Source organism: Asterias rubens, chromosome 8 (genome assembly GCF_902459465.1).
Source record: "Asterias rubens chromosome 8, eAstRub1.3, whole genome shotgun sequence".
Taxonomy (NCBI): domain Eukaryota; kingdom Metazoa; phylum Echinodermata; class Asteroidea; order Forcipulatida; family Asteriidae; genus Asterias; species Asterias rubens.
Window position 1 is genome coordinate 19,058,915 of NC_047069.1, and position 24,510 is coordinate 19,083,424.

Consider the following 24,510-nt stretch of genomic DNA (forward strand, 5'->3'; position numbering starts at 1 on the left):
ATGCATAAAATAACAAACCTGTGAAAATTTGAGCTCAATTGGTTGTCGAAGTTGCGAGATAACTATGAAAGAAAAAAACACCCTTGTCACACGAAGTTGTATGCTTTCAGATGCTTAATTTCGAGACCTCAAATTCTAATTCTGAGGTCTCAAAATCAAATTAATGGAAAATTACCTCTTTCTCCCCATTACTGTTTACCAAGTGAGGTTTTATGATAAAAATTATTTTGAGTTATTACCAATAGTGTCCACTGCCTTTAACTGAACTTCATTATAAAGATATGATTGGCAGCATATTGCGCCACAACACCTTGTAAACCATTACAGGGTGCTATGTAAAAGGAGTAGGTTTCACACTTCAAACGTAATCCCACATACCTTGCAGGAAAATACTGTATGTTAAAGGAACACGTTGCCTTGGATCGATCGAGTTGGTCTATAAACAGCGTCAGTAACCGTTTGTTATCAAATGCATATGGGTAGAAAGATGTTGTAAAAGTAAAATACAACGATCCACACAAACATGCCTCGAAATTGCATGGTTTTCCTTTTACCTCATCGACAAACACGGTCGGCCATTTATGGGAGTCAAATTTTTGACTCCCATAAATGGCTGACCGTGTTAGTTCGCACAGTAAAAGGGAAACAATGAAATTTCGAAGCAAAATTGTGTGGATCATTGTATTCTACTTTAATAACATCTTTCCAACCATATGCATTTTATAACAAACGGTTACAAACGCTTTTTTTTAGACCAATTCGACCGATCCAAGGCAACGTGTTCCTTTAAAGCGCCCTGAGCATCACTGAGTGATGGCTATGCACCCTATACAAGAAGCCACTATTATTAATATTATTATTAAGACAGCTGAATGAAATATTGTTTTCTTGAAAGTAGCAACTCACCGTCGTATCTCCTCCTGGATTCCTCTCATCTGTCTTCATCTCAGAGAACTGTAGATCAGATGGATCCATTCTCAACGAAGTCTGCAGAATGAAACCAACAACACTTCAATAAGTCATTTGCATGTTAGATTTGACTATGATTCGGGGCAAGACTATGATTCGGGGCGTATTTTACGCTAGAGGCCGTGAACACCTACACACAATTGTGAATGGATGTGTATGGTACTGTAAGAAACCCATAATAAATCATACCGCGCATGTGCACAATTTTGACTTTAGTCACCTCGCCGTGAGGACAGCGTGCGTTTGTGCCCAAAACTAGTTCTTTCTCATCCGTGTATCATATTAATCGGTGTTATAATCATGTGATTCTCACAGTGTAATACTATGTGATGGAAATGTTTATTTGTTGTTGTTTTCTATTATTGTTAAGAGATGCATAATAGCGGGAATCAAATTCACCCAGTTAAGATGGAAGAATATATTAACTAATAGCGGGTAGTTCGGTGCCTCATTGTTCTCACTCGCTCTCTCTGTCTATGTCCCAATGTTGAGGGGAACCGTGCTCAATAAACTTGACTATTTGTATCGATTCTGGGAGTGTAGTTTGAGCCTCGTCAATACTATAAAACGATTGATATAGTAACCTGGATTGGGGTGTTTGTTTTCTCCTTGTAAACTGATGGAAATGGACACACATAAAAGAAGTTCTACCCATTGAGAAGTCACTGGTGTCAAAGACAGCATTGTGTTGGTCTGAGCAATCCCTTACCCCTGAAACACTTCAGGACCCCACATGGGCTTATCCCCCCCTGTACTAGACGGTTGTCAGCGTCCGTACCACTACGGCACAGTGGTACCAGGGTCTGCTCATCTGGAGGTTGCTATACAAACGTTTGGCCCGAACCATTTGACATAGCAACTGTCTCTATAGTCTGAGGAATTCAAAATGTAAGCGGTACATAGTGACTAAGCACATCATTGTACCAGACATTATTCAAATCTAACTCACAAATGGCTTGTTCTGGATATTAATCATACGGCCTTATAATGCGCACATCTCCAGAAAACCAATCAAGGCACAAACAATTTAAAAAGTTATGTTCAGAACAATGGAAAGGAGGGAAGTTTCAGTTTTAGATGTGGGAGGAAAACCCCAGAGAAATATTCCAGTGTTGTAACCCGCATAGTCAGGTAGGGACTGAAAACCCGATCCACATACATGTAGTGCCCCAGCATGATTTGAGGAAAGATACTACTCTGCCAATAACCCATGATGAATTACTTTTAGTCATAAAGCAACTTCTTTTTAAAGGCAGTGGACACTATTGGTAATTACTCAAAATAATTATTAGCATAAAACGTTACTTGGTGATGAGTAATGGGGAGAGGTTGATGGTATAAAACATTGTGAGAAACGGCTCCCTCTGAAGTGACATAGTTTTTGAGAAAGAAGTAATTTTCCACGAATTTGGTTTCAAGACCTCAGATTTAGAATTTGAGGTCTCGAAATCAAGCATCTGAAAGCAAACAACATCATGTGACTAGGGTGTCTTTTCTTTCAATATTATCTCGCAACTTCGATGACCAATTGAGCTCAAATTTTCACAGGTTGGTTATTTGATGCATATGTTGAGATACACGAAGTGAGAAGACTGGTCTTTGACAATTACCAATAGTGTCCAGTGTCTTTAAAGCCAATACTAATTTTGTGTTGCCATTTAAACAAGAGTTCATTACCTGTTTGATGGTATCACCATCGGCGTTACTGATGGTAATATTCTTATCCTCACTGCCCAGCGCCAGCAGGTTCTGTGAACTCCATGCACCGCAAATGATCTTCTTGGTGTGCTTTCCCAGTATCGGAACTTTCCTGTTGGATTAGAGTTGGATAAAGTGTAAAAGATGCGAGCTTTCTTTTCTTTCAGCAAAAATCAGGCCATGCAACTCTAAAGACTAAGTACAAAAAAGGGGGAAAAGTTATTCTTTATCCCCGATGCAAAAATTTAAAATTTAAATCTATTTAACCATTGCAGTACCCTCTGATACGGATTGAACTGCCTCTAGCCATTAGGCTTACTCGGTGGTCTACTGCTTTAGTGTTTCAAAGGTTGTGGGTTCAAATTCCACCCAAGTGATTTGGGATTTCTTTTTTACAGAATACGGAAAGTACTCAGAGAGTATACAGTGTTTAATACCCATCAGTAAACAAAAATGAATAAATAAAATAAAAATTGTAGTCGTGGTTGTTTTTAAAGATTTTGAATGATAGCCTGCGAAATGATACAAAGAAACTGCAGAAGGCAGGTTTTGAAGTCTTTACCTTGATGTTTGATGGTTATATATCAGCAAGCTTCCTTTACTGGTCCCGATGGCCAACTGCGGACCGATCTTGGACCACAGGAGATAGCATAAGGTATCCTTAAAGCCACTCTCCACCTGGAGTGAGCGATGGGTGTTAGCGTCCCATAGAAACACCACGCTGCTACGGTCACATATCATGGCCAGTGTGTCACCATCTTTGTCCCATCCAAGCCCGGTGCAATACCTGTAGAAAAAGTCAAATGTTGTTCAGCAAATCCGCCTTGATACTGAAAAACGTCTTGATCAAACATTACGAGTCTGACTTTAACCAGGGCTCGAAACTTGGGAGAAAAATCCACAAGATCTCAGGGAATCTTTACTGGACTGGGATTGCATTTTCAGAATCAAAATGAAAAGAGACTAGAATCAAATTTGAGAACACGGTTTTATCATCTACATGTAAACTGTTTCATTTGAACAAAACAGAACAGATTTATCTCTTCAGTTTTTATGGGTGATATTCAGCAAGATTGAAAAATCTAAATGTTTGCGAGATTCAAACTCAACATTTGAACATCATTGTTTTGAGACAAAGATAATGAATTGAGGGAAAACCCTAGACCACTTGACTTGTCCAAGTTTACTGGCCCGACACTGTAATCACTTGCCACAGGCCAGTAGTTTAGAATCAGAGTAAAATTTAAGCTTGCTTTGTCCAAGACCTTGAAACAACCCACAGCACCCACAGCAATTGTAGTGGTGCCCTGTGTTTTTGCTGTGGTGCCCTCTGCAAGGTTCCAATACAAATTTAAATGTTAGAAGTGCCCCTTACCAGAGGAAAAAGGACTTTGCCCCTTCAAAAGCGATGTTCAATGCTCGTTAACCAAAATCCAAACTTACCCTGGTAAACTGATTTCATCTTTTAACTCCCCGTGTCTGTCGTACAGATGCACTGTGTTGTTCTGCCCAGTTGTCGCCAAGTAGTTACCGAGCATTGTTTGCCAGGCAAATAGTATCTGCCCTGGTCCATGCGTCCTCTCTGACAGGGTGAAAACCCGCTGTGAAAAATAAAGAGAAAAATTTTATCAGAAAATTACAAACAGACGTTTGATTGTGTCACGGGTGCGATACGAACCCCCCACGTTTATTTTTATGTTACGTAATCATTTGCTTTACTTGCATGGCTAGCGCCCTCTGCAGGCTGCTTTCCGGTTCAAGATCATTCTGTTTTGGGCCTGAAGACCTTAACTGACGTCTTTGTGTGTCTTCACCCAACAGGTAAAGATCTTGTTATATTTTGCATTTAAATGTTTCCTAATTACTGCTTAGATTGATTGGTATTTAATCAGGACTATCCTCAAGTCTCATTTTGTTGATAGAATGTTGTTTACTTTAGTGGATATTTGGTTGCTTTTGCAACATCACGCTAGCTATTTATTGACTTGCGATGTTTAGAACTATTTATAACCTCTTGAGACTTTCCGAATAATCTTGGCAGTGTTACTGAATGTAACGTTTTGGAGATTCTTTAGTTTATTTCATCTCTGCATCTCTGCAGGAAATAACCTGTTTATATTGCATTTCACTGTTAATCTGCCTTAAATCCAAGATGGCGGTTGCGTCCTTAATTTTGGCGGGAACCGGGGTTATTGTTTTATCGTTTCATTGTTTATTCTTTTAAAGTTTAGTTTATGTAATTATTATTGTATATTGTATATTTGGTATGATCATTCTGTTTTGGGCCGAAGACCTTAACTGATGTATTTGTGTGTCTTCACCCAACAAATTCACCGTTTACAGATCTCAATAAATCTAAAGAGCTACTATCAGACTTGCTGTTTCATGCCCCTTATTATTCCAAGGGTCACAATTGCAAGAGCCAATCTGATGCCCGCAAGTGGTATTTGTTTCCTTCTTTTTTTATACTACATTGATTGGAGAATGAACTTTGACAATTTTTCAATTTGTGGGAAATCCAATTATCATGATCATGGCAGCAAAAAATGCACCGAAGTGATAGTGATAGTGATACACACATCGTGCAACAAATGTTATTATTGCACTTCAGTGTCTGCACTGTCATCAAAATCGAAAGGTTAGCGGGGGCTCTGTTTCTCTGAATTCCGCATCTCACCGCGTGTACAGTTTTTGCCGTGCATAGATATCGGAACGTTTAGTTGGTTGTGTGTGATCGCGCAACACCAATGGTCTTGGAACCAAGACTACCGCTGCACAGTTACCGGGATACACAATGCACCACACGCAGCGCTGAGTCGTTGACCCCGGTGATGTGCACACACAGCCGAAGCCCCGCCCCCCTCAGATTCGAGTTTTCAACCTGGGACATTTTTTACTCTTTCCCTCGGGGATCTGGTAGTGGTAAGTTTTTTTGTCCTTTTTCTTCAAATTATTTCCTGGATGGTGTTTTGAGTGATATGGATGGTAGGATTTATTAGACATTGAGGATCAAGTTCGTGTTCTTAGAATTTGTGTCATGATTTTCAAAAGTGGTAAAAATGGAGCAAACCTGCTGACTAGCTGTCAAAATTGTACGTTTTTAACCATTTCACCCTGCACAGATTGCGGATGCTTCGTTCGTAACCCTACAGCCTAGCGGCCGTCGGGAGGAGGGTTACGTTCTCGCAACTATGCTCAGCTAACCTTTTTATTTGTTGAAAACTTTTGAATCAATATGACTCAGTCAGGGAACCTTTTTTATTAAAATAAAAAAGAAAGTACAACAAAATTAAAAACAATAAATACAATACAAAACAATAGTCAATAGTCAATACAAAATACAATTGACAAATTGTAAAAATTTAGATCAATTTCAAATCATTGTAATTTATCAATCCAATCAATAATTTAATTTTAGCAAATACAACCAATATTTATGCTAAATCAAATACGAAATCACAATACATTTAATTCAAATCTGTGTGTGATTAAAATAATGCAACCACCCATATGTCGGAAATACAATCCTCAGTGTATTTGCCGTTCACAATACGTTAATACGTGGTTGTTTACCGTTGCTAGACACACTGACAAGTGAATTTTTTTGCCTCAAATTTCGATCGTGACGAACCAACGACGCATTGACACGTTCGGAAAGTTGCAGCATACTATAGAAAATGTCATGGATAATTCTTACCTTCATGGTGGATGTTAAAGGTTGTTTTATTCAAGAACGACCGATCATGACTTTGACAGAAATACGGTATTAAATTCCAGAGCCAAATCGCTGTTGCAAGTATGTGCTCCCATCATGCATTGCGCGCGCTCTATTTATTAACCATTGGCCAGTCAGATAGGTTATTCTGTTTACGGTCCGCACACTACCTTTATTTTGGAGTGCGTTGACCCCAACCAGAAGAAACCGTTGTTTGATCTGGGCCCAATTTCATAGCACTGCTAAGCAACAAAATTTGCTTATCATGAAATTTCTCCCTTGATAAAAACAGGATTACCAACCAATTTTCCACGTGATTTTTAGGATAAGCAAACAACAGCTGAACACCAGTAACAAGCAACATGAAACAAATGGAAATTTTGTTGGTAATCCTGTTTTTATCAAGGATGAAATTATCGTGCTTAGCAGCTCTATGAAATTGGGCCTTGGTCATGGTTGGGTATTTTTTGCGGGTTCGGTTGTGACCGCGGTGACGAGGCTAGTTATAATAATGGTAACATTTATAAAGCGCTTTACGCCCTAACGACCCCAAAGCGCTGTAACAAGAAACGAAAAAATATTTAAAAAGATTTAAACAGAAAACGATTTGAAACTACAATAACAATATGAATGAGTTTAAGAATAACTAACAATTAAAATAAAACATAAAAACCCGAGCCAGTCAGGAGTGATTAAAAATATACACAATTTGGGTAATCTCGAAAGGTGACAATACAACTAAACCTTTGACAACTATGATCATAATATAAATTATTTAAACAAATGACAATTTAAAAATATAGGTTTTCAGAGCCTTCTTAAAATGGTTTAGTGATTTTGCAAATTTAATGTCATCGGGGAGTTTATTCCATTCTTTTGGAGCTGCAATGGAGAAAGCTCTGTCCCCATAGGAGGACAGTGATGTACGGGATGCTTGTGGAATTGTCAGTAATCCTTTGGCACTGGATCTCAAGGAGCGGGTAGGGGCATATGGATTGAGGAGATTCCTAATGTAAACAGGTGCCATGTAGTTAAGGGACTTGTAGACCATCAAGAGTGATTTGAACAGTATGCGTTTGCGAATTGGGAGCCAGTGGAGATTGTGTAGAATGGGTTTAACATGGTCGTGTTTTTTGGCACGTTCCGACCAAACGTTAGCCGCTGGTTGGCTCGGTTAGGCTCCAGGGTTTATTTCAAGACTCTAAAAGCTACAAAGCAGTCATGATGAAATTATATTAAAAATTAAAATAGGCCTACCCTGGAGCATAAGACAAAATAATAATGTTGATAAAAGACTAGGTTACACTACTTCAAAATAAAATGAAAGCTGTTTATTTCAGATACATTTATTTCATGTCAACATCAATCGATACATTGTGATAACATTGTGGCAGAAAACATCTTGTACTAAGGAAAACTTAATCCAGTTAAAAACAATAAATAGGAAATAGTTTGACATTAATATGTAGAAAAAAGAAGAAGCAAAAGCCTTTTTCCCTCTTCCTTAAAGACAAGGACAATTTACTCAATCAAGAACATGACTCTTTTCAAGAGAAGTTACCTACGTCATGAAGTGTTTCTGGTTACACCCGTTTTCGCGTAATTCAGTCAGTGAATTTTACTTCTGACTATGAAACTTGCGGGTCAGTTTGACCCGATGATCCGGGAACCGTGGAGCCTGACCCATTTCCGGGTCAGATCGGAATCTGCGTCAAGATGAGCCAAATGTTTGTCAAACTGACACGGAATCCGATTTAGGATTCCACAAGTTCCTGCGCCAGAACTGGGTCAGGCGGCGACGGGAATCCGGGTCAATTATATCCCACTTTGAGTGCAAACTTAGCGCAAGGGATAGCAGAATTTATATCATTTAGCTTCATGGGAACTGGTTGGGCCTAAAGTTGATTTATTTAGGAATGATTTATGAATTTGAAAGAAATACCTTCTTTAAACTCTGATGGGGTGCGTGGACCGACCGATATGCTTCAAACAAGGACCGTCAAAAACGTTGCAGCTGTTGATAATAATTATGTAACGTTTTCGAACAATGTTCCCTTCAAATGTGGTTTTAGAGAAAGGGGTTCAACAACCTTTGTTCAATCTGTGAATTAGAAACGTTTCATATAATATGAGAAGTTCTCAGACAAAACTGCTTCAGATCTTCGGCAATATCTTTAAAAACAAAAAAAAACAATAGGCCTACCACGTTCTGAAGAGTATTATGTTCCGAGGTTGGTTTATGAACTGTATACAATCGAGCGGTTCCCAAAAAATATAGGCCTATTAATCGGTTCGCATTCAAAAGGTCGGGCTCAACACAAGAAAATATTAATTTCAATGGCAAGCTCGTCTTCCATTATAGTTCCCTTTTGGTTTCAACCCAAGGCGGTCGTGTTTCAATAATATCCGCAGTCACGCTTCTTGTTTCAGCTTCATTTCACGAGACGTGACCGTCTCAGAGAAAGACATTGGGTGGTTCTCTTTTCGAATCCACGGCTTACGGCTTTGCTTTCAGCTTCAGGCTCCGGTCTCTCGTCTGAAGCCCTTAGCACGTACGCAAAGCACACGCGATTGTCAAAACAACCTCGGGGCCAAGCTATAGCCTGAGCCGAACCTGGAGCCGAAGCCGTGGTTTCGAAAAGGGCCTAGGTTGTTAAAACGATCACAATGTTTTGAATGAGAAACAGGCGCCTGAAAAATAGACTAGCCATGAGCTCCATCCACGGACAACATAAATTGATTAACCCTCAATGCCAACTTCATTGCCACTCACGATTACTTTTACCCTGTATAAAACATTCAAATTAATCAATAGTGTTCGTCCACCTTTATTGCGGCGAGAATCAGAACGACACGCTGTTGTTTAAAGTTCAAGGCACGATTTTTAGCAGAAAGAAATTTGTTTGAAGATTGTTCTCTCTTAAAGCCACTTTGACAGACGATGCTTTTGTCAAAACGAAAAACATACACAAACTCTCGCATTTGCTGTGCCCATACCATGCATTTTATTTGGTAGGGCATTGAATAGCTATTAGAGATATGATTTTGGGAGGGGGCTATATTGAGCCAATTTGTTATTTTATTCGGTATTTTTGCGATTTAATTTTTGGGGAGAGGTGCTATTATGGGATGGGCGAGGGTTCTGAGGCGAGGCAATCGACATTAGACATTTTTATAGGCGAGACGATATTGAAGAGTCACTTGCCAAAAGTGCACTAGAGAGTGTGAACGCAGCTGCAGACAGTAAAAGCTCACAATACACCATGGTCCCAAACAACTCACCTTCACTGCGGCACTTGACACCTTTGGAAATTGTCAAAGACCAGTATTTTCACATATCAATATATAACATATAAATATAACATAACATATCAATATGTGAACATTTCGACTCAATTATTGTGGTCATCGAAGTTGCAAGATAAAAAGAAAAACACCATTGTTACATAAAATAATGTGTGTGCTTTCAGATGCCTAAAAGTCCTCCAATTTATGTTTAATTTAACATTCGTCATAACCTCCTTCTAATAACATTGTATGGTTTCCAGTCACGACAAAGCAGACATGCACTATTCTATCCCCATCTCCATCTCCATTGGTTAAGTCAGCAAAATATCCTGCAGGATACATGAACGCTAACTGGCGCACTGCGTGTGGAATTAGACTATACTAGATACAAGAAATTGCCGGAAGTATTAAAGCCTCAATATAGAGCCATCTCAATGTCGACATTGGATTTTTGTTCTTTCTCTCCGTTTTAATCAAGCAGCAGAAACAGGGAAAGGCTATATTTTGTTATATTATCCGGATTTCAATTCGCTATCTGGGGGCTAGGATAATTTTATCCAACAAGAATTTGTCGAATAGGTCAAGTCACGACTCTGTAATTCTCCTCAAACAGCAAGGCGGCACGACGTTTGCTGCATGACTTTGCATGTTCACAACTATAACGGACAGTGTGCAAGAAGACCCATTTTCTGATGGCATTTAATGTTTATAATAAGACCCCACGTCAGTGAACCACTATTTAATTATTATGATTTCCTGAGAATAATGAAAAATGGATGAGATAGGACATGACGTCAACCCCTCCTTTACCCACATTACCAACATCCAAAAAATCATAATAACAATAGGATTGTAAATTGCATGTATTTTTATATACTTGACGAATAAACCATTCAATTCGATTCAATTCAATTCAATTTAATTCAATTCAATTCAATTCAATTCAATTAACTGCAATACGCTATATTTTGGCTACGACCCCCGTTGAATAATGTTGTTGTGCTTTGAGATTTCCGGCCTTTTCCATTTCTAAATTTTTTCTTTTCTCTTTCTTCTTCAAGCTTCTTCTTGATGTTTTCTTCACATCTTCAATGTTTCTTTCGCGCCATATCAAAATAGATTCGACAATGCTCCCGGGAAAACTCGTTTTCATTAACATATTATCAGTTTCTACAAAAATAAACAGTTCCATGTCAAACGGAAAATGGACTGTCCTCGTAAAGGTTCTGGCGATTCACAGAGAGTCAAACGATGAAAATATACATGTACAGGGGAAATCGTGCTCAAAATAAGAAGAAATTTCAACAATATCACGTCTAATCATCATGATCCGCTTTTGGGGACAAAAAAATGCACACACTGCGCCAGACTTGCCGCAGGCTTACCAAGGCCCATTTCATTAAAGGCAGTGAACACTATAATTGGTAATTGTCAAAGGCAAGTGTTCTCACTTGGTGTATCTCAACATAATATGCATAACATAACAAACCTGTCAAAATTTGAGCAAAATTGGTCATCGAAGTTGCGAGATAATAATGGAAGAAAAACACCTTTGCACACAAAGTTGTGTGCTTTCAGATGCTCGATTTCGAGACCTCAAATTCTAAACTTGAGGTCTCGAAATCAAACTCGTATTACTTCCTTCTCGAAAACTACGTCAATTCGGAGGGAGCCGTTTCTCACAATGTTTTATACTATCAATCTATCCCCATAACTCAATAAGGTTTTATGCCAATAATTATTTTGAGTAAATTACCAATAGTGTCCACTGCCTTTAAAGCTGTTCAATCACAAGATGTAGCTTAGCAGGAAAATAAGGCAGCCACAATACCATGTCTCATGTAAAACTTTTGGCTGGTATCCTACTCATTTCTGCTAAGCAAACATTGCCTGCTGAAGCAGCTCTATGGAATTGGGCCCAGCTGATAGAGACGGCACTGTTCAAGCCAATATGAGCCATTTTCAAAATCACGGCTTTGGGCTTGGACTCCGGCTCAGCCTCCGTCGGTCATTTTGAAAACGTGTGGTCTAGTAACAGGCAGTCTTAGCCTAAGCCGGAGCCATAACCCATCAAGTCGATGTTTCGAAAAGGGTCATAGTCTCATCGTTTAGGGTGTATGCCTAGTTCGAAGATAAAGAGATTGGACATTATCCTTGTTTGTCAAGGAAATATATTTTTGTTGTTGGCTTGCCGAGTGACTGTGGCTTTGGTCAGGGAAACAGGGCCCTAGGGCCAAATTTCATAAAGCCTGTATAAAAAATTGCTAAGCACAACAATATATTAACAGAAACTTATTACCAGCCGTAATCCCATAAAGTTTACATTTTTACGACTGGTGTCGACTGATGCAATTGTGTCCGCCATGCAATACTGTCCGCTCCGGACACTTTTGCATATGCAATCGTGTCCGGGGACTCCGTGGTATATGCAAAAACCGTCCGGCGGACATGTATGTGCGCGCACTGAACCTACGTATACGCAGCATGAATATCACGTATTTATTTTTATGATTGCAGCGGCCGAACATTTCCCATGCATGACATGCACTTAGCTTGTAAAAAAAGGGCGAACGTGTTCCGTCGACCAAGGGCGTTTAATTTACTGCAAGGACGGTTTTACACGGGGCGGACACAACTGCATATGCAAATGTGTCCGGGCGGACACAATTGCATTATGCAGCAGCGTCCGGGTGGACAGGATTGCATATAAAAAACCGTCCGGCGGACATTCCTCCGGATAGTATTGCATAGAGGACATAATTGCATGCGACACCCACCCATTTTAAGCTCAGCAAAGAAGTTTGCTAATTGGGCCAAGTATGGTATAAAATGTATGACATGAAGTATATACTAAATGCAAAGTAAAATTACTTATGTACCGACTTACCGTCCTATCTTATGCAACAATATTCTTCTTAGAATCTGCAAAATGAGTTGCCGTGGATGCATTTTTGTTTGTATTAATTTAAAATCTTTAGACATTATTACAACAAATTCAAGTCGAACTAAAAGGGCTGTCCATGTTTGATAAACGTATAAATAATTTCATCGAAATGTGTTTATAACCATAGAACAAGGGTACAACAAGCCCGCTGCCAACGATGTATTGGTTCGCGCGACCCATGAGTAAATTTCAATTCCTCCCGCATGTTATTCTACCAAGTAAACAAAAACATCTATATAAGTACCTTGACTGATGTCACCATAGCCCCATCTGCCTTCTGACACCTCGATTCGGCCCGGGTCGGGAGCGTGATTCCACAGCTCCGAACTGCCTGCAATCGGTGCTCCCATCCCCGTCGCTCCCCTCCTCTCTCCTCCGCTGCTGGAACATGATTCTCGTCCTTTATGGAGGAAGAGGATATACGCGGTGATGAAGACGGGGTCAGCAAGATGGTGCTGGCGACATTCTTAGTGGATTTATTAGGCGACGATGTGGAAGACGAGAGTGAAGAACTGGATGTTGAATTCTTATTGCGGAATCGGAATAAAGAGCCCGCGGTCGTGCTGATGTGTCTGCCAGCCATCTTGTTAGCGTCTCCTAAGTTCAGCCATCCCTGATTACGTCGTCTTTGACTCCATCAACTGCATTGTGATTCTTCTCATAGGGTTTCACCTACAAAGCTGAAATTAGATTATAGATGACTCCAATTGGGTCTTCTTCGACAGATGTTTTCCGTCCAGATGGGCAGCAGCAGTGAGGGTCAAGAAATCACAGTATTCCTTTTCATCATTCAGTAATTGCTTTGAGATGCATCAGTCACGAGCAGGGATTGTGTCCTCGCTGAACATAACACTGGAGATGAATGAGGTTATCTATCATATCTTTACTCTATGGTTATATTAAGACCAAAATAAATATTGAAACTGATGATGAATTATGGCGGGAACCCCATTGATATCATAATATTATTCTAAAAGGTCTTTCATAATGGTTCAAAAGATCGTGTCAAGTGTTGGCCTGAACGCAATGCTGTTACCAAAGGTGTCCACTATGCATTACAAGCTTGTCCGTGGCTTTAGAATGCCGCTCCTCATCTCTTTTTTGTTATACCTGACCGTAAAGCTCTCGTGTTAATAAATGCATGTAATGCTTTACAGAGGAGGAAAATTAATGCATTTTCCCAAAGGAATAAGCACAACCATGCGTGGCTATTGGTGAATCGGGTCGACTCTGAGACTGTGTATAATTCAGCCATTATGAGCCAAGCAGTGATAGAAATGCTACGTACTGATGACGTCACTGCTGCAGAGAATGAGTAGACAACGTAGCCGTTTATGGTCGCATTGATTGGGTGGGGGGGGGGGGGCTCTGCATGGTGACAGTGAGTGCAGAGCACACTTACTGGCGGGCCGTCTGAGCTAAAAATAGGCTCGGGCCCTTGGGTATTTTGCATAAAAGGAACGTGCATAGGAAAAGCATGAACGTGTTTGATGTGGCAGCTCGTTGTTTTCATAATGACCTGAAATCAACACTGCATTGCTAATTATCTTGGAAATCGGATGCATTACTCTGTGTGCTTATGCTTCTGCCACTTTAGTTAAATTAATTAATTAACTCAAATCTGAGAAACATGGCGGTGCAAAGTCACACCTGGAATTACCTGAATCTAAAACAGACATGTTAACCACAAACTGTACAAATTCACTTTTCCAGAATAACTTTTCTCATCTAAAACTGGACTTTTTCATCATAAATGTAATGCTGTAACAAATAATAAACGGCGGGCTACGGATTCAAACAAAAACAATTTTTAAACACTAGCAATTTTGTGAGCTCTATCAAAAGATGGAACGGCTTTAAATAATGCATAAAAACCCAACTATTGTATAGGTTCAGCTCAGACTGAAAATTAGGCCCACAACTAATAACATCTCTATTGTGGGGCTGGAGATATCTGCCACCCCCCCCCCGCCCCCACCCTCAAGATGAACTATTTCCATAGCTCTATGACTGTTTCATAACTTCTTCTGATAGTGCCTTCGGTTTTCCCAGAAAACATAATCCTCAGGGACCAATTATTTTCCAATGACGAAAATGGATTCAGTTGATCTTTGCAATTTTATTGTGGGAGCGAAATTGGGTATAAATGGGTAGGCCTACCTGCGAGGGTAGAGGTTGATATTGTGTCACATGAAAAAGCCATCGTAGCGCCACGGCAGCTCGGGCTGTGTACTCCCTGTAGTAGGGAGCTGAGAAACAATTAAACGGGATGTTTTTGGCCCTATGACTAGGGCACTAATGTATAGCGCATGATACTGTGAAATGCGCGATATAAGAATTTGTTATTACATGTATTATTATTTTATAATCTTGGCAATGTGATGTACAATCATGTACAGCCTAGGCTACATATTAAATGGGAAGCAGCCGTTGTCCTAGTGAACGCCGCCGGAATGGGCTGTTTGTTTTTTGGGAGGAGGATTAAAAAGGAAACGCTATCAGAATTTTTTTTTACACGGTTCGCCGTATTCTCCCGGGGGGGGGGGGGGGGGGGGCTGCATATTATTTAAGTCTCCTGTCCATACCGCCCTTGCTTTAGCTTGTGGCATGGTATCATCAGGGGATCCAACTTTTTGTAAACCTCATGGGATTTACCAAGTTTTTTTTTTTTGAAACTTCATGATGAATCATATTTACAAACACCATTATGGACATTTTAGTGTATTGATAAACAGATTATACGACATCATGAGGGACACAAGCAACCCATTTTTTGTTCTAGCAGACGACGCTTCGTAAAATACTTTGTGAACTACAGAGGGCGCAATTCAGGAAGTAGGGTAAACATCACACACGATGGCGAAGGACAAAGTCTTGGAGTTTGTTATTGTTTTTATGGTGCTTTCCTGCCAACTTGCCTCCAGTACTTCGTCAATTGTGGACAATTTTAACCAGTTCATCTTAAAATATGAGAGGTCGTACGTGAACGGATCTTCAGAATACCAGAAACGCCTTGGATATTTTAAGGTTAGTTGTCTAAACTATTCGATTTTATATTACATCATCAACTCTGAACTTGAATGATCAAGAATGGAAACGCAATAGTAATCGCTTCTGCGGTGGCCACGGTGAATCACAGTCGTGGGGCAGCAGCTATCATTTTTAAGTCTGAAGTAAAATTCAACTTTAATATTATCCAATATTATAAATATAATACTAATAGTAATAGGTATGGTTTGTATCATTAATTGAATCAATATGGTATTGCCAATGAATGAAGCACTTATGGAGTTTCCTTTGCCCCTTTTCCTTTTGGAAGTTTGTGCGTGAGGCTGAAAGTTCTGGCCAGGCGATGAGATGTGCGCCTGGATTTATTTTGAATGGTCAATACAGTTAGTGTTTTAGCTACCAAATCCTCAAGGATCTGGTAGCAAAGAGGAATATTTTTAAAGAGAAATAAACTCCAATATCAACTTATTTAACGGCAGTCATATAGAAAATTTTCCTCCATTTCTTGTATTTATTTTTTACTAAGCTATTTCGCCTTAAATACCTCTTATTAATAACAGGCTAGTCTTGGTCGTCATGAACAGCTAAACTCCCTTCGAGTTCATCCTGAAGATGCGATCTTCGGAGTCACGAGATACTCTGATCTTAGCCCAGAGGAGTTTGCTGCCACTGTACTGGGAAAACGATCCAACAACTTTGCTTCCAGAGCGGCACGACCTGACTTCGGATTGGTTAATTTCAGAGGTAGTGATGGTAGTCTCCGAGCGAACAAGCTTCCACTCAAATATAGTTTGTGAGTAAATAACATCAACAAACATACTCACAGAACTCTCAGAACTCGGGAAAGTACTGAGTATACAGTGCTAACACACATCGGTGTAAACATTTTAAGGGTAATTGTTGCGGTAACCGCTGCTTAAATATAGGAATTGAGCTGCCACTAGCTACCGGACAATCTCGATGGTTTAGTTGGTAAGACACTGCTCTAGAATTGCAACGTTTTGGGGTTTGAATCCCATCCAAGTATTATGCCTGTTATTTGTTTTCACATGACTCAGGAAAGTACTGAGTATACAGTGCATGTTTATGGGTAAAAAAAACAAAATTAATATTGTTTAGGGCCTATCCTTGATGCAAATTTAACATCTATTATAAAGATGTCTAGTACAATATCTTTTAAAAGGTTAGAGGGACAAAATGCATTCATACATGCTTGCTTATTTATTTTTATTTTTTTTAAACTTTTTTTTATGCAAGTCGCCTGACACACAAGGCCTGAAGGCCACTTCAAGGTGTGGGCTACAGTTATTTTTTCCAGAGGACGTTGCCACCTACTCCTAGGGCTGAAACAGGGTTACCCCTTTCACAGTCCATACGAATGTAGGCTTTGGTATCATCAATTCGAAGCCTGGCCGGTAGAGCAGAAAGCACTACCTCCCCAATTTTATGTAGCAAGTTTTACGACCGGGATCCGAACCCACACCCTGCTGATCAAATACCAGAGCTTGAATCCGGTGCTCCTAACCGCTCGGCCATTATGACATTAATAATAATAATACCGAAGTCTTATATAGCGCACATATCTGCCATAAAGGTAGTCATGGCGCTGAGTTTAGAAAGATAGGTTATTGAAGTGATGAATTCTGAGACCCAATTATGTATAGCACCTTATACTAATGGTGTCCAAGGTGCTACGGCATTCAGCAGCCACAGCCCACAGCCAAGAACAAAGGGACAAACTCCTTCTCTAACTGGGTTGTTATTATGGATGCTAAATGTGGTCTCTTAAGGGTTAACTCAAGATTGTCTGTGGTAGATTTATGTCAGTGTCAATAATCTCACTTTTTAATTGATAATAAATTGTTAGGGCATATTATTGGGATTAAAAAAAATCTACCGATACACAGATGCTATTTTACTTAAATTTTACTAGTTGTACTAAAAATCCGAAGCTAAGAGTCTGTTATTTTCTTTCCCCTCTGCAGGCTTGACAAAAAACCTTCTGTATTGACGCCAGTCAAGAACCAAGGATCTGTAAGTTGATCTAAAATCTTAAGTGTTTTTCATAAAACCATGATGACCATTTTTGTTTTTTTGCCCTTTCTCAACGATGTTTATAAAGCACTGTATACTCAGTACTTATCTGAGTTCTGTAAAAAAGAAAAATCCAAATCACTCGGGTGTGATTCGAATCCACTACCTTTGCATTGCTAGAGCAGATGTCTTACCACTAGACCACCGAGCTGGCCTGGTGGCTATGGGCTAGGAATAACTTCACATAAAATATTAGTCTTTGAATCACCGGATCAAATTTGTTCTGTTCTTAATGTGTTTGTATTTTCTCTATCTTCTCTTTTACATGATTGTATTTGCTTGGCCGTATCTTCACATCCGTTTGTCTGTCAACAGTGTGGAGGATGCTGGTAAGAATTTAAACTTTTGTTTTTTAAGTCGACTAGACTTAAAAGCACTAAACACTATTGGTTATTACTCAAAATAATTGTTAGCAAAAGCTGTTGTGAGAAACGGCTCCCTCGGAAGTAACATAGTTTTTGAGAAAAGTAATTTTTCACTAAAAAAATATTTGAATTTAATAAGAGACCTCAGCTGAGGTCTCAAATCCAAGGCATCTGAAAGCACACAACTTGTGTGTCAAGGGTTTTTTTTCTTCCATTATTCTCTCGCAACTTTGACGACCATTTGAATCCAAGTTTTCACAGGTTTTTGTTTTTTTTGTGCACATGGTGAGATACACCAAGTGAGTAGACTGGTCTTTGACAATTACCAAAAGGTTCCAGTACTTTTAACCATAGTCGATATAGATGTCACTCGAAGACTGCATGGTTTAACTAGCTAGACCAACTGGATCAACCTATAACCTTGGCCGGAGCACTAATTCTCTAGTCAATTCATGAAGTAATGTCACCTTTTCAAGATGGCAGTTTATCATGACGGAAAAAGTTTGCAATCACACACAAATCTCCTAGAGTAATAATAATAATAATAATAATTGTGGCTTCTTATATAGCGCACATGTCCGTCACCCAGTAGTGGTTAGAGTAGTGGTTAGAATTATGTTATAACTTAAGTGGTAGTAAGTTTTTGACAATAAATTATATGTGGGGTGCGTGGCCGAGCGGTTAAGAGCACCGAATTCAAGCTCTGCTGTTTCTGTTCAGCAGTGTGTGGGTTCAAATCCCGGCCGTGACACTTGTGTCCCTGAGCAAGACACTTAACTATTATTGCTTCTCTCCACCCAGGGGTAAATGGGGACCTGTGAGGGCAGAGATGGTTCTTGTGATTGATTTAGCAGAGTAGCGCATTTGTTACACGAGGCTGTATACTCCCCAGGGAGCTGAGATGGTTTAAGGAGTGAATTAAGGCCCAGTGACCGGGGGTAAAAATTTGAAGTGCTTTGAGACCCCCTGTTCGGGAGTGGAAAAGCGCTATATAAACTCAAAATATTATAATACTATTGCTTCTGTTTACCAATTACGCTGCCATACTTGACAAATAATATTCAAAAGAAGCAGTCGAGTTGAACAGTTGATTTAAATGGCAAACTGACTGAAGATTCTTTCTCCTGATCATGTAACCCCACAGGGCCTTCACTATTGTAGAGTGCCTGGAGACTCAGCATGCCCTCAAGTCTGGCACCCTGTATGACCTAAGCACCCAGCAGGTGATGGATTGCAACAATGTCACAGGTGATCACGGATGCACGGGTGGCAGTCTATGCGGTACCCTAGACTGGCTCCAGAAGTCGAAGGAGAAGATCGTACTAGAGAAGGATTATCCCTATAAGGGAAAGACAGAGACTTGTAAACACTTGGAAGAGTAAGTCAATAGGAGACTTTTGAGACGCTGACGGCAGCAGACATAATGGTGTTTTGTTTTGCGGTTCTGAGCGCGCACGTGGCATGCTCAGTATTGCGCATGTAGGTCTGAGCACGCGCACTGCTGTGAAAAAAGACTGTCTACAAGTCTCCAAGCATGCAGTCCTGTATGCTTCGTTTTTTTAAAGGGCAAGGGCACCAAGGCATTTGCTCCCTGGTAAAGGGCACCCTATGAGGAAATTGTCTACTGGAGCATTTCAAGGGCACCAAGGCAATGACCATGGCAGCAATTGCCTTCTTTGCCTCCGTGATGTATCAGACCTTTGTGAGATGTTATAGAACGAAGAGTTCTTGTGGGGGGATATCTTGAGATGATGTCAGTAATGTAGATCGGTGAAGTGCCATGTAGAGATTGTAAGACAAGAAGGAGAATCTTGAAGGAAATGCGGTCGATGATGGAAAGCCAAGGGACTTCAGTATCGGGGTTATGGGTCGTGGGTTTGGATAAAGTGATAAGACGAGCAGATCCTTTCTGTAGATTTGGAAGTTTATCAATTAGATTTTGTTGCAGGTTGTAACAGAGTGAATTGCAAAAACCTAGACGGGATGATATGAATGCATGAACCAGTTGCTCTGTAGCTTTGTGGTCTAGGCGTTAGGCTCCACAGAGGTAAAAGTCAGGAAGGAAACAACGGAGTCAGTCTGATACTTAACTGTTTTGTCTTTTCAGAAGCGGCTTGGTTTATCAGAAAAACTACACATGTCAATCGTAAGTAAATTCTGTCTAACACAGACCAGTAGAGCAGAATGTATTGTAATTGATTAAATTTCGGGTTCAAGTAAAAAACTGAAATTCTGACAAAATACCTCGCCGGTGTATAATGCATTTTAGCGAATATTATACAGTTTCCGCATCTTTGACCCCTAACTCGCCTAAGACAAGCACCTTTTCAAGATGATTCGGCTTATATTTTGTTGCAATATTTGTGGTCAGTGATCTACATTGGTATATCATGATCTTCTGTTAAGGAAATTGTGTTATTCGTTGAGGAAAACATTTAATTTCCAGAAAGGGTGAAAAGAAACATGATTTCCTCATGTCTTTGTGCACAAAACTAGGCACATGTACACCTCAGCAATGGCGCGCGGTGCTAGACACCTGTGTGCCTGGTGCGCGTCGGATCGGTCTATACCCTGATATCATCTCCCTGATCCATCTTCCTCTTTGTCTTCCTCTTTTCCTTTTCCCTGTCCTAGGTTGCCAATCCGTTATTCTTGATGTCCATCTGTTGTCATTTTTTTTGGGCAGCGTGTCCAGCCCATCTCCATTTAGCTTGTTTTAGTTTCCTTATGATATCTCTTACTCCAGTTTTCTTGCGTATTTATCTGCATTTATTCCTTCCATCGATTTCACAAAACTCTTCCTAACGAGTCCCAACCCTGCACTGTAGCATGCAGACCTTAAGATTAATCCTAAGTTAGGACGAGTTACTCGTCCTAACTTGAGATAAGACGAGTCCTAACTCTTTGAGAAATCGACCCCTGCCTCTTATTGCGATTTGTCTCTCCATTGCTCTGTGTGCTGTGCAAAGTTTATGTTCTATTTGATCCCTTACTCCCTTGTTGTAGATATAAAGATAATGAAGGGGAGATGGTAGCTAAGTTGTTCAATCACGGTCCGTTAGTAGCCGCCGTAGACGCCACATCATTCCAAGACTACATGGGTGGAATAATACAGCACCATTGCACTGACAGATACGACAATCATGCTGTGCAAATCATTGGTTACGACAGATCTGGTAAGTCTAAAAAAGGAACGTTACAGAATTGGTAAGAAAACAAAATTGTCACGGTCTAATGATGATGATAGAACATCCCTTGAAATATTTCTGCCTGAAATGTCATATTTGATGAGAGATAAATAGTTTAACTTTGCAGTTGGAGTTTATCACTCAGTGAGCATTTTTCACTATTTTCTCGTGACCCAGATGGTCGATCGATCTCAAACGTCTACAGGTTTGTCAGTTTATGTATATGGTGGATTACATAAAGTGCTAACACTGCCAGCAACTGTTTTGTTAGCAAAACCCAATTCTGTAATGTTTCTATAAACAGGCCTGTGATTTGCCTGGATTTTTGAAATGATTTGAGGTTATTTTCACAGAACTCCCCTCACCCTTTGTACTGTCTTGAGACAGGGGAGAAAGATGCCTTGTTTCAAATCCATTATTAGATGTGATTAGATCAGTTTTGGGTTTGAACAAAGAAAAATTGACTTGAGTGGGACTTGAACCAACGACCTTCGGATTACTGTACCGGCACTCTACCAACTGAGCTATACAGCCCTTTGTTCAATATCTTTGTTCGGGGTCGCATCCCCATAGGTGATCCCCTGGCTGCCACTTCCCAGGTTGTATTGAAAAGTTTGGTGTGATCCCTGGCAACAAGGTGTTATGCATTCTGACTGCCACTCAAAACGAAGACATTGATTAATAGGTAGACCGCCAACATAGGGCTGGATAGCTCAGTTCATTGTCATCATCATCATCAAGTCGAGCACCATGTGGAAGCTTGAGCCTGCCCAGTGATTTCTCTCCAGATCTTCCGATCCAGCAAGCAGGAGCAAAGTTCCTCAGCGCTGGCCAAGCCGGTGTCTCGTTTCAGGGTGTCTAGGAAGGAGAGACATCTTCTCCCATGAGAGGCCTTGCCTTGTGTGGGCTCCCAGAGGATGGTTGGGAAAGTGACAAGCTCCGAGTGGCGGACACAGTGCTCAGCATGCTTGTAGCGGCATTCACGGATCTTCTCTGTCGCCTTTTGACCAGCCAGCATAGCTCAGTTGGTAGAGCGCTAGTACCTTAATTCAGAGGTTATTGGTTCAAGACCCTCTCCAGTTAATCTTTCTTCGATCAAACCCAAAACAATTTAAAACTCCCCTCACTGGGGAAATAAAGATAGCCTTGACAAAGTACTGTCTACATGTACAATACAAACGATACATAGACCATGTGAACTTTGTTTACAATAAGTGTGACCTTGTACATTCTTTCAGTATTCTGGAAGGTACAATACTACGCAGGTCCTATGGGAAAGTTGAGGTTTTGTGTCATTATTTCCACACAAATCAAAGAATTATGAAAGTAAAAGCTGGACAAGTTTTGAGATCTGCCACTTTCATCATATCAAAAGTTGATAAGAATTAGACAGTGCAATCTCAATAAAATACAAGATTTTTTTATTTCTTCCATTAGACTGTGTACAAATCATGTCCGCAGGAAGTCCAGGCTCTGTGGCTCTTTTGTAAACGTGATGTCACTGGTCACATCGTCTATAACAAAAGGAGTTAGACGTTTTAAAGTTGCATAATGTTAAAAAATACTCTTTATTTGCTCGTGTTGTAGAGAATCTCTCTCTTTCATTGTGCTTTTTTTCTCTCTTCGCATTCAGGAGACATTCCATACTACATTATCCGTAACTCCTGGGGAACCAGCTGGGGCCTTGACGGGTACCTGTACATAAAGATTGGTGGTAATCTCTGCGGAATCGCTAACACTGTAGGGAGTCTGGACACCAACTAAGTGCCACATTTGTAGAGTGGTTAAGAGCATCAAATTCAAGTTCTGGTGCTAAGTCACCAGAGTGTGGGTTCGAATCCTGGTCTATACTCACAAGGGAGCTGATGAGCAACATTAAAAGGGATGTTATTGGCCCTATGACCAGTAGGGCACTATATGTAAAGCGCATTGATACGGTTATTGTGAAATGCGCTTATATTAGAGTTATTATTACAATTAAATCACATAAAAAGAGCAATTTGCAGGCAACCATTCCAAGCAATCTAGAGGAAATGTCCTGCTCCCTTTCTTTCTGTTTGTGATACCAATAGGCTTCAGGTGACCACTAACCCCCCCAAAATACCTGTGTTCCAGTTTTCAAAGAACTTCCTTTGGGGATATGTAAAATTTTGTAGGAAACTGTCTCTTGTGCCACCAAAGATTTCTTTTTGCCTCCACATTGCCTTGTGCTACAAGAAACAAGGACTTCAGTACAGTTCTTCTCAGTAGCAGGTTGCACCAGATCGTAATACCCAAGCCACGGTCTATAATCTTTTAGATTTGAAAGTGTTTGTATCTACTTATTAATCATTTTTTGTTTCTTATTTTTCTATGCAAAATCAACTTGTTAATAATAAAAAAAACTGCTTAAAGGCAGTGGACACTATTGCTAATTACTCAAAATAATTATCAGCATAAAACCTCACTTGGTAACGAGTAATGGGGAGAGGTTGATAGTATCAAACATTGTGAGAAACGGCTCCCTCTGAAGTGACGTAGTTTTCAAGTTTAAAATTTGAGGTCTCGAAATCAAGCAACTGAAAGCACGCAACTTCGACGACCAACCAAGCTCATATTTTCACAGGTTTGTTATTTATGCACATGTTGAGGTACACCAAGTGAGAAGACTGGTCTTTGACAATTACCAATAGTGTTTTTGTCTTTAACAGTTCTATGAAATCAACAGCACTCTGTACTCGTGCTAAAAACAGAAGCTGTGTACCCGGATCTCAGATAAACTTGTAAAAATTTCACAAACATGTTCAAGTTTTATGTTAAATTGTGTGTACTACCGTCGATTTCACAAAGAGTTAGGACTCGTCTTATCTCGAGTTAGGACGAGTAACTCGTCTTAACTTAGGATTAATCTTAAGGTCTGCATGCTACAGTGCATGGTTAGGACTCGTCCTAAGTCCTAAGATTAGTCTTAAGTTAGGAAGAGTTTTGTGAAATCGACGGCAGACTGTACTACTAGTGCGGATTGGCACATTGATGATGAGGTGATCACGAAAGTGGTGGAATTTTTGTTTGGCAACCGGGTATTTTTTGCAAAAATTATGGGATTAGTGAGGAGTATTGTTTTGTGCCAAGTGATTATTATAGTAAACAGATTACTTTGATTTTTAAAATAATTTATGACTGCTAATTTTTATTTTACTGGCCAAATGTTTCCTCTATGGGGGGAGATTTAACTATGAGATAAATAGCCATAAAAAACAC

The 24,510-nt window shown here is 40.0% G+C and overlaps 2 protein-coding genes across 4 annotated transcripts in view; one reads left to right on the top strand and one right to left on the bottom strand.

Annotated features, from left to right (window-relative positions):
* The window catches only part of LOC117293371 (WD repeat-containing protein 19-like), a 51,493-nt gene extending 37,547 nt beyond the window's left edge, over positions 1–13,946 (bottom strand). For 2 of the 3 annotated variants that reach the window (XM_033775669.1, XM_033775668.1), the window contains exons 1-5: positions 12,859–13,946; positions 4,111–4,268; positions 3,230–3,454; positions 2,647–2,779; positions 907–987 (exon numbers count right to left, since the gene is read on the bottom strand). In XM_033775669.1, the coding sequence (XP_033631560.1) occupies positions 907–987; positions 2,647–2,779; positions 3,230–3,454; positions 4,111–4,268; positions 12,859–13,197 (936 nt within the window). In that variant the 5' untranslated portion in view covers positions 13,198–13,946. Of the gene's footprint in view, positions 1–906; positions 988–2,646; positions 2,780–3,229; positions 3,455–4,110; positions 4,269–6,364; positions 6,452–12,858 lie in introns of those variants that run through there. The other variant, XM_033775670.1, reaches the window with a different exon arrangement.
* A 1,479-nt stretch (positions 13,947–15,425) lies between these two features.
* Positions 15,426–23,671, top strand: LOC117293195 (cathepsin O-like). The gene is made up of 8 exons (XM_033775414.1): positions 15,426–15,641; positions 16,184–16,416; positions 17,609–17,657; positions 18,033–18,046; positions 19,227–19,460; positions 20,190–20,228; positions 21,089–21,258; positions 22,904–23,671. The coding sequence occupies exons 1-8, from the start codon at positions 15,471–15,473 to the stop codon at positions 23,032–23,034; spliced, it is 1,041 nt and encodes a 346-aa protein (XP_033631305.1). The 5' UTR covers positions 15,426–15,470; the 3' UTR covers positions 23,035–23,671.
* Positions 23,672–24,510: the final 839 nt, after the last annotated feature.

Bases quoted from the DNA above. Each gene is read 5' to 3' on its own strand.
- LOC117293195 (XM_033775414.1), top strand. From the start codon at position 15,471: ATGGCGAAGGACAAAGTCTTGGAGTTTGTTATTGTTTTTATGGTGCTT. The intron at 16,417-17,608 runs GTGAGTAAATAA...TCCCCTCTGCAG, and splicing joins CTTCCACTCAAATATAGTTT to GCTTGACAAAAAACCTTCTG. The intron at 20,229-21,088 runs GTAAGTAAATTC...CCCTTGTTGTAG, and splicing joins AAAAACTACACATGTCAATC to ATATAAAGATAATGAAGGGG.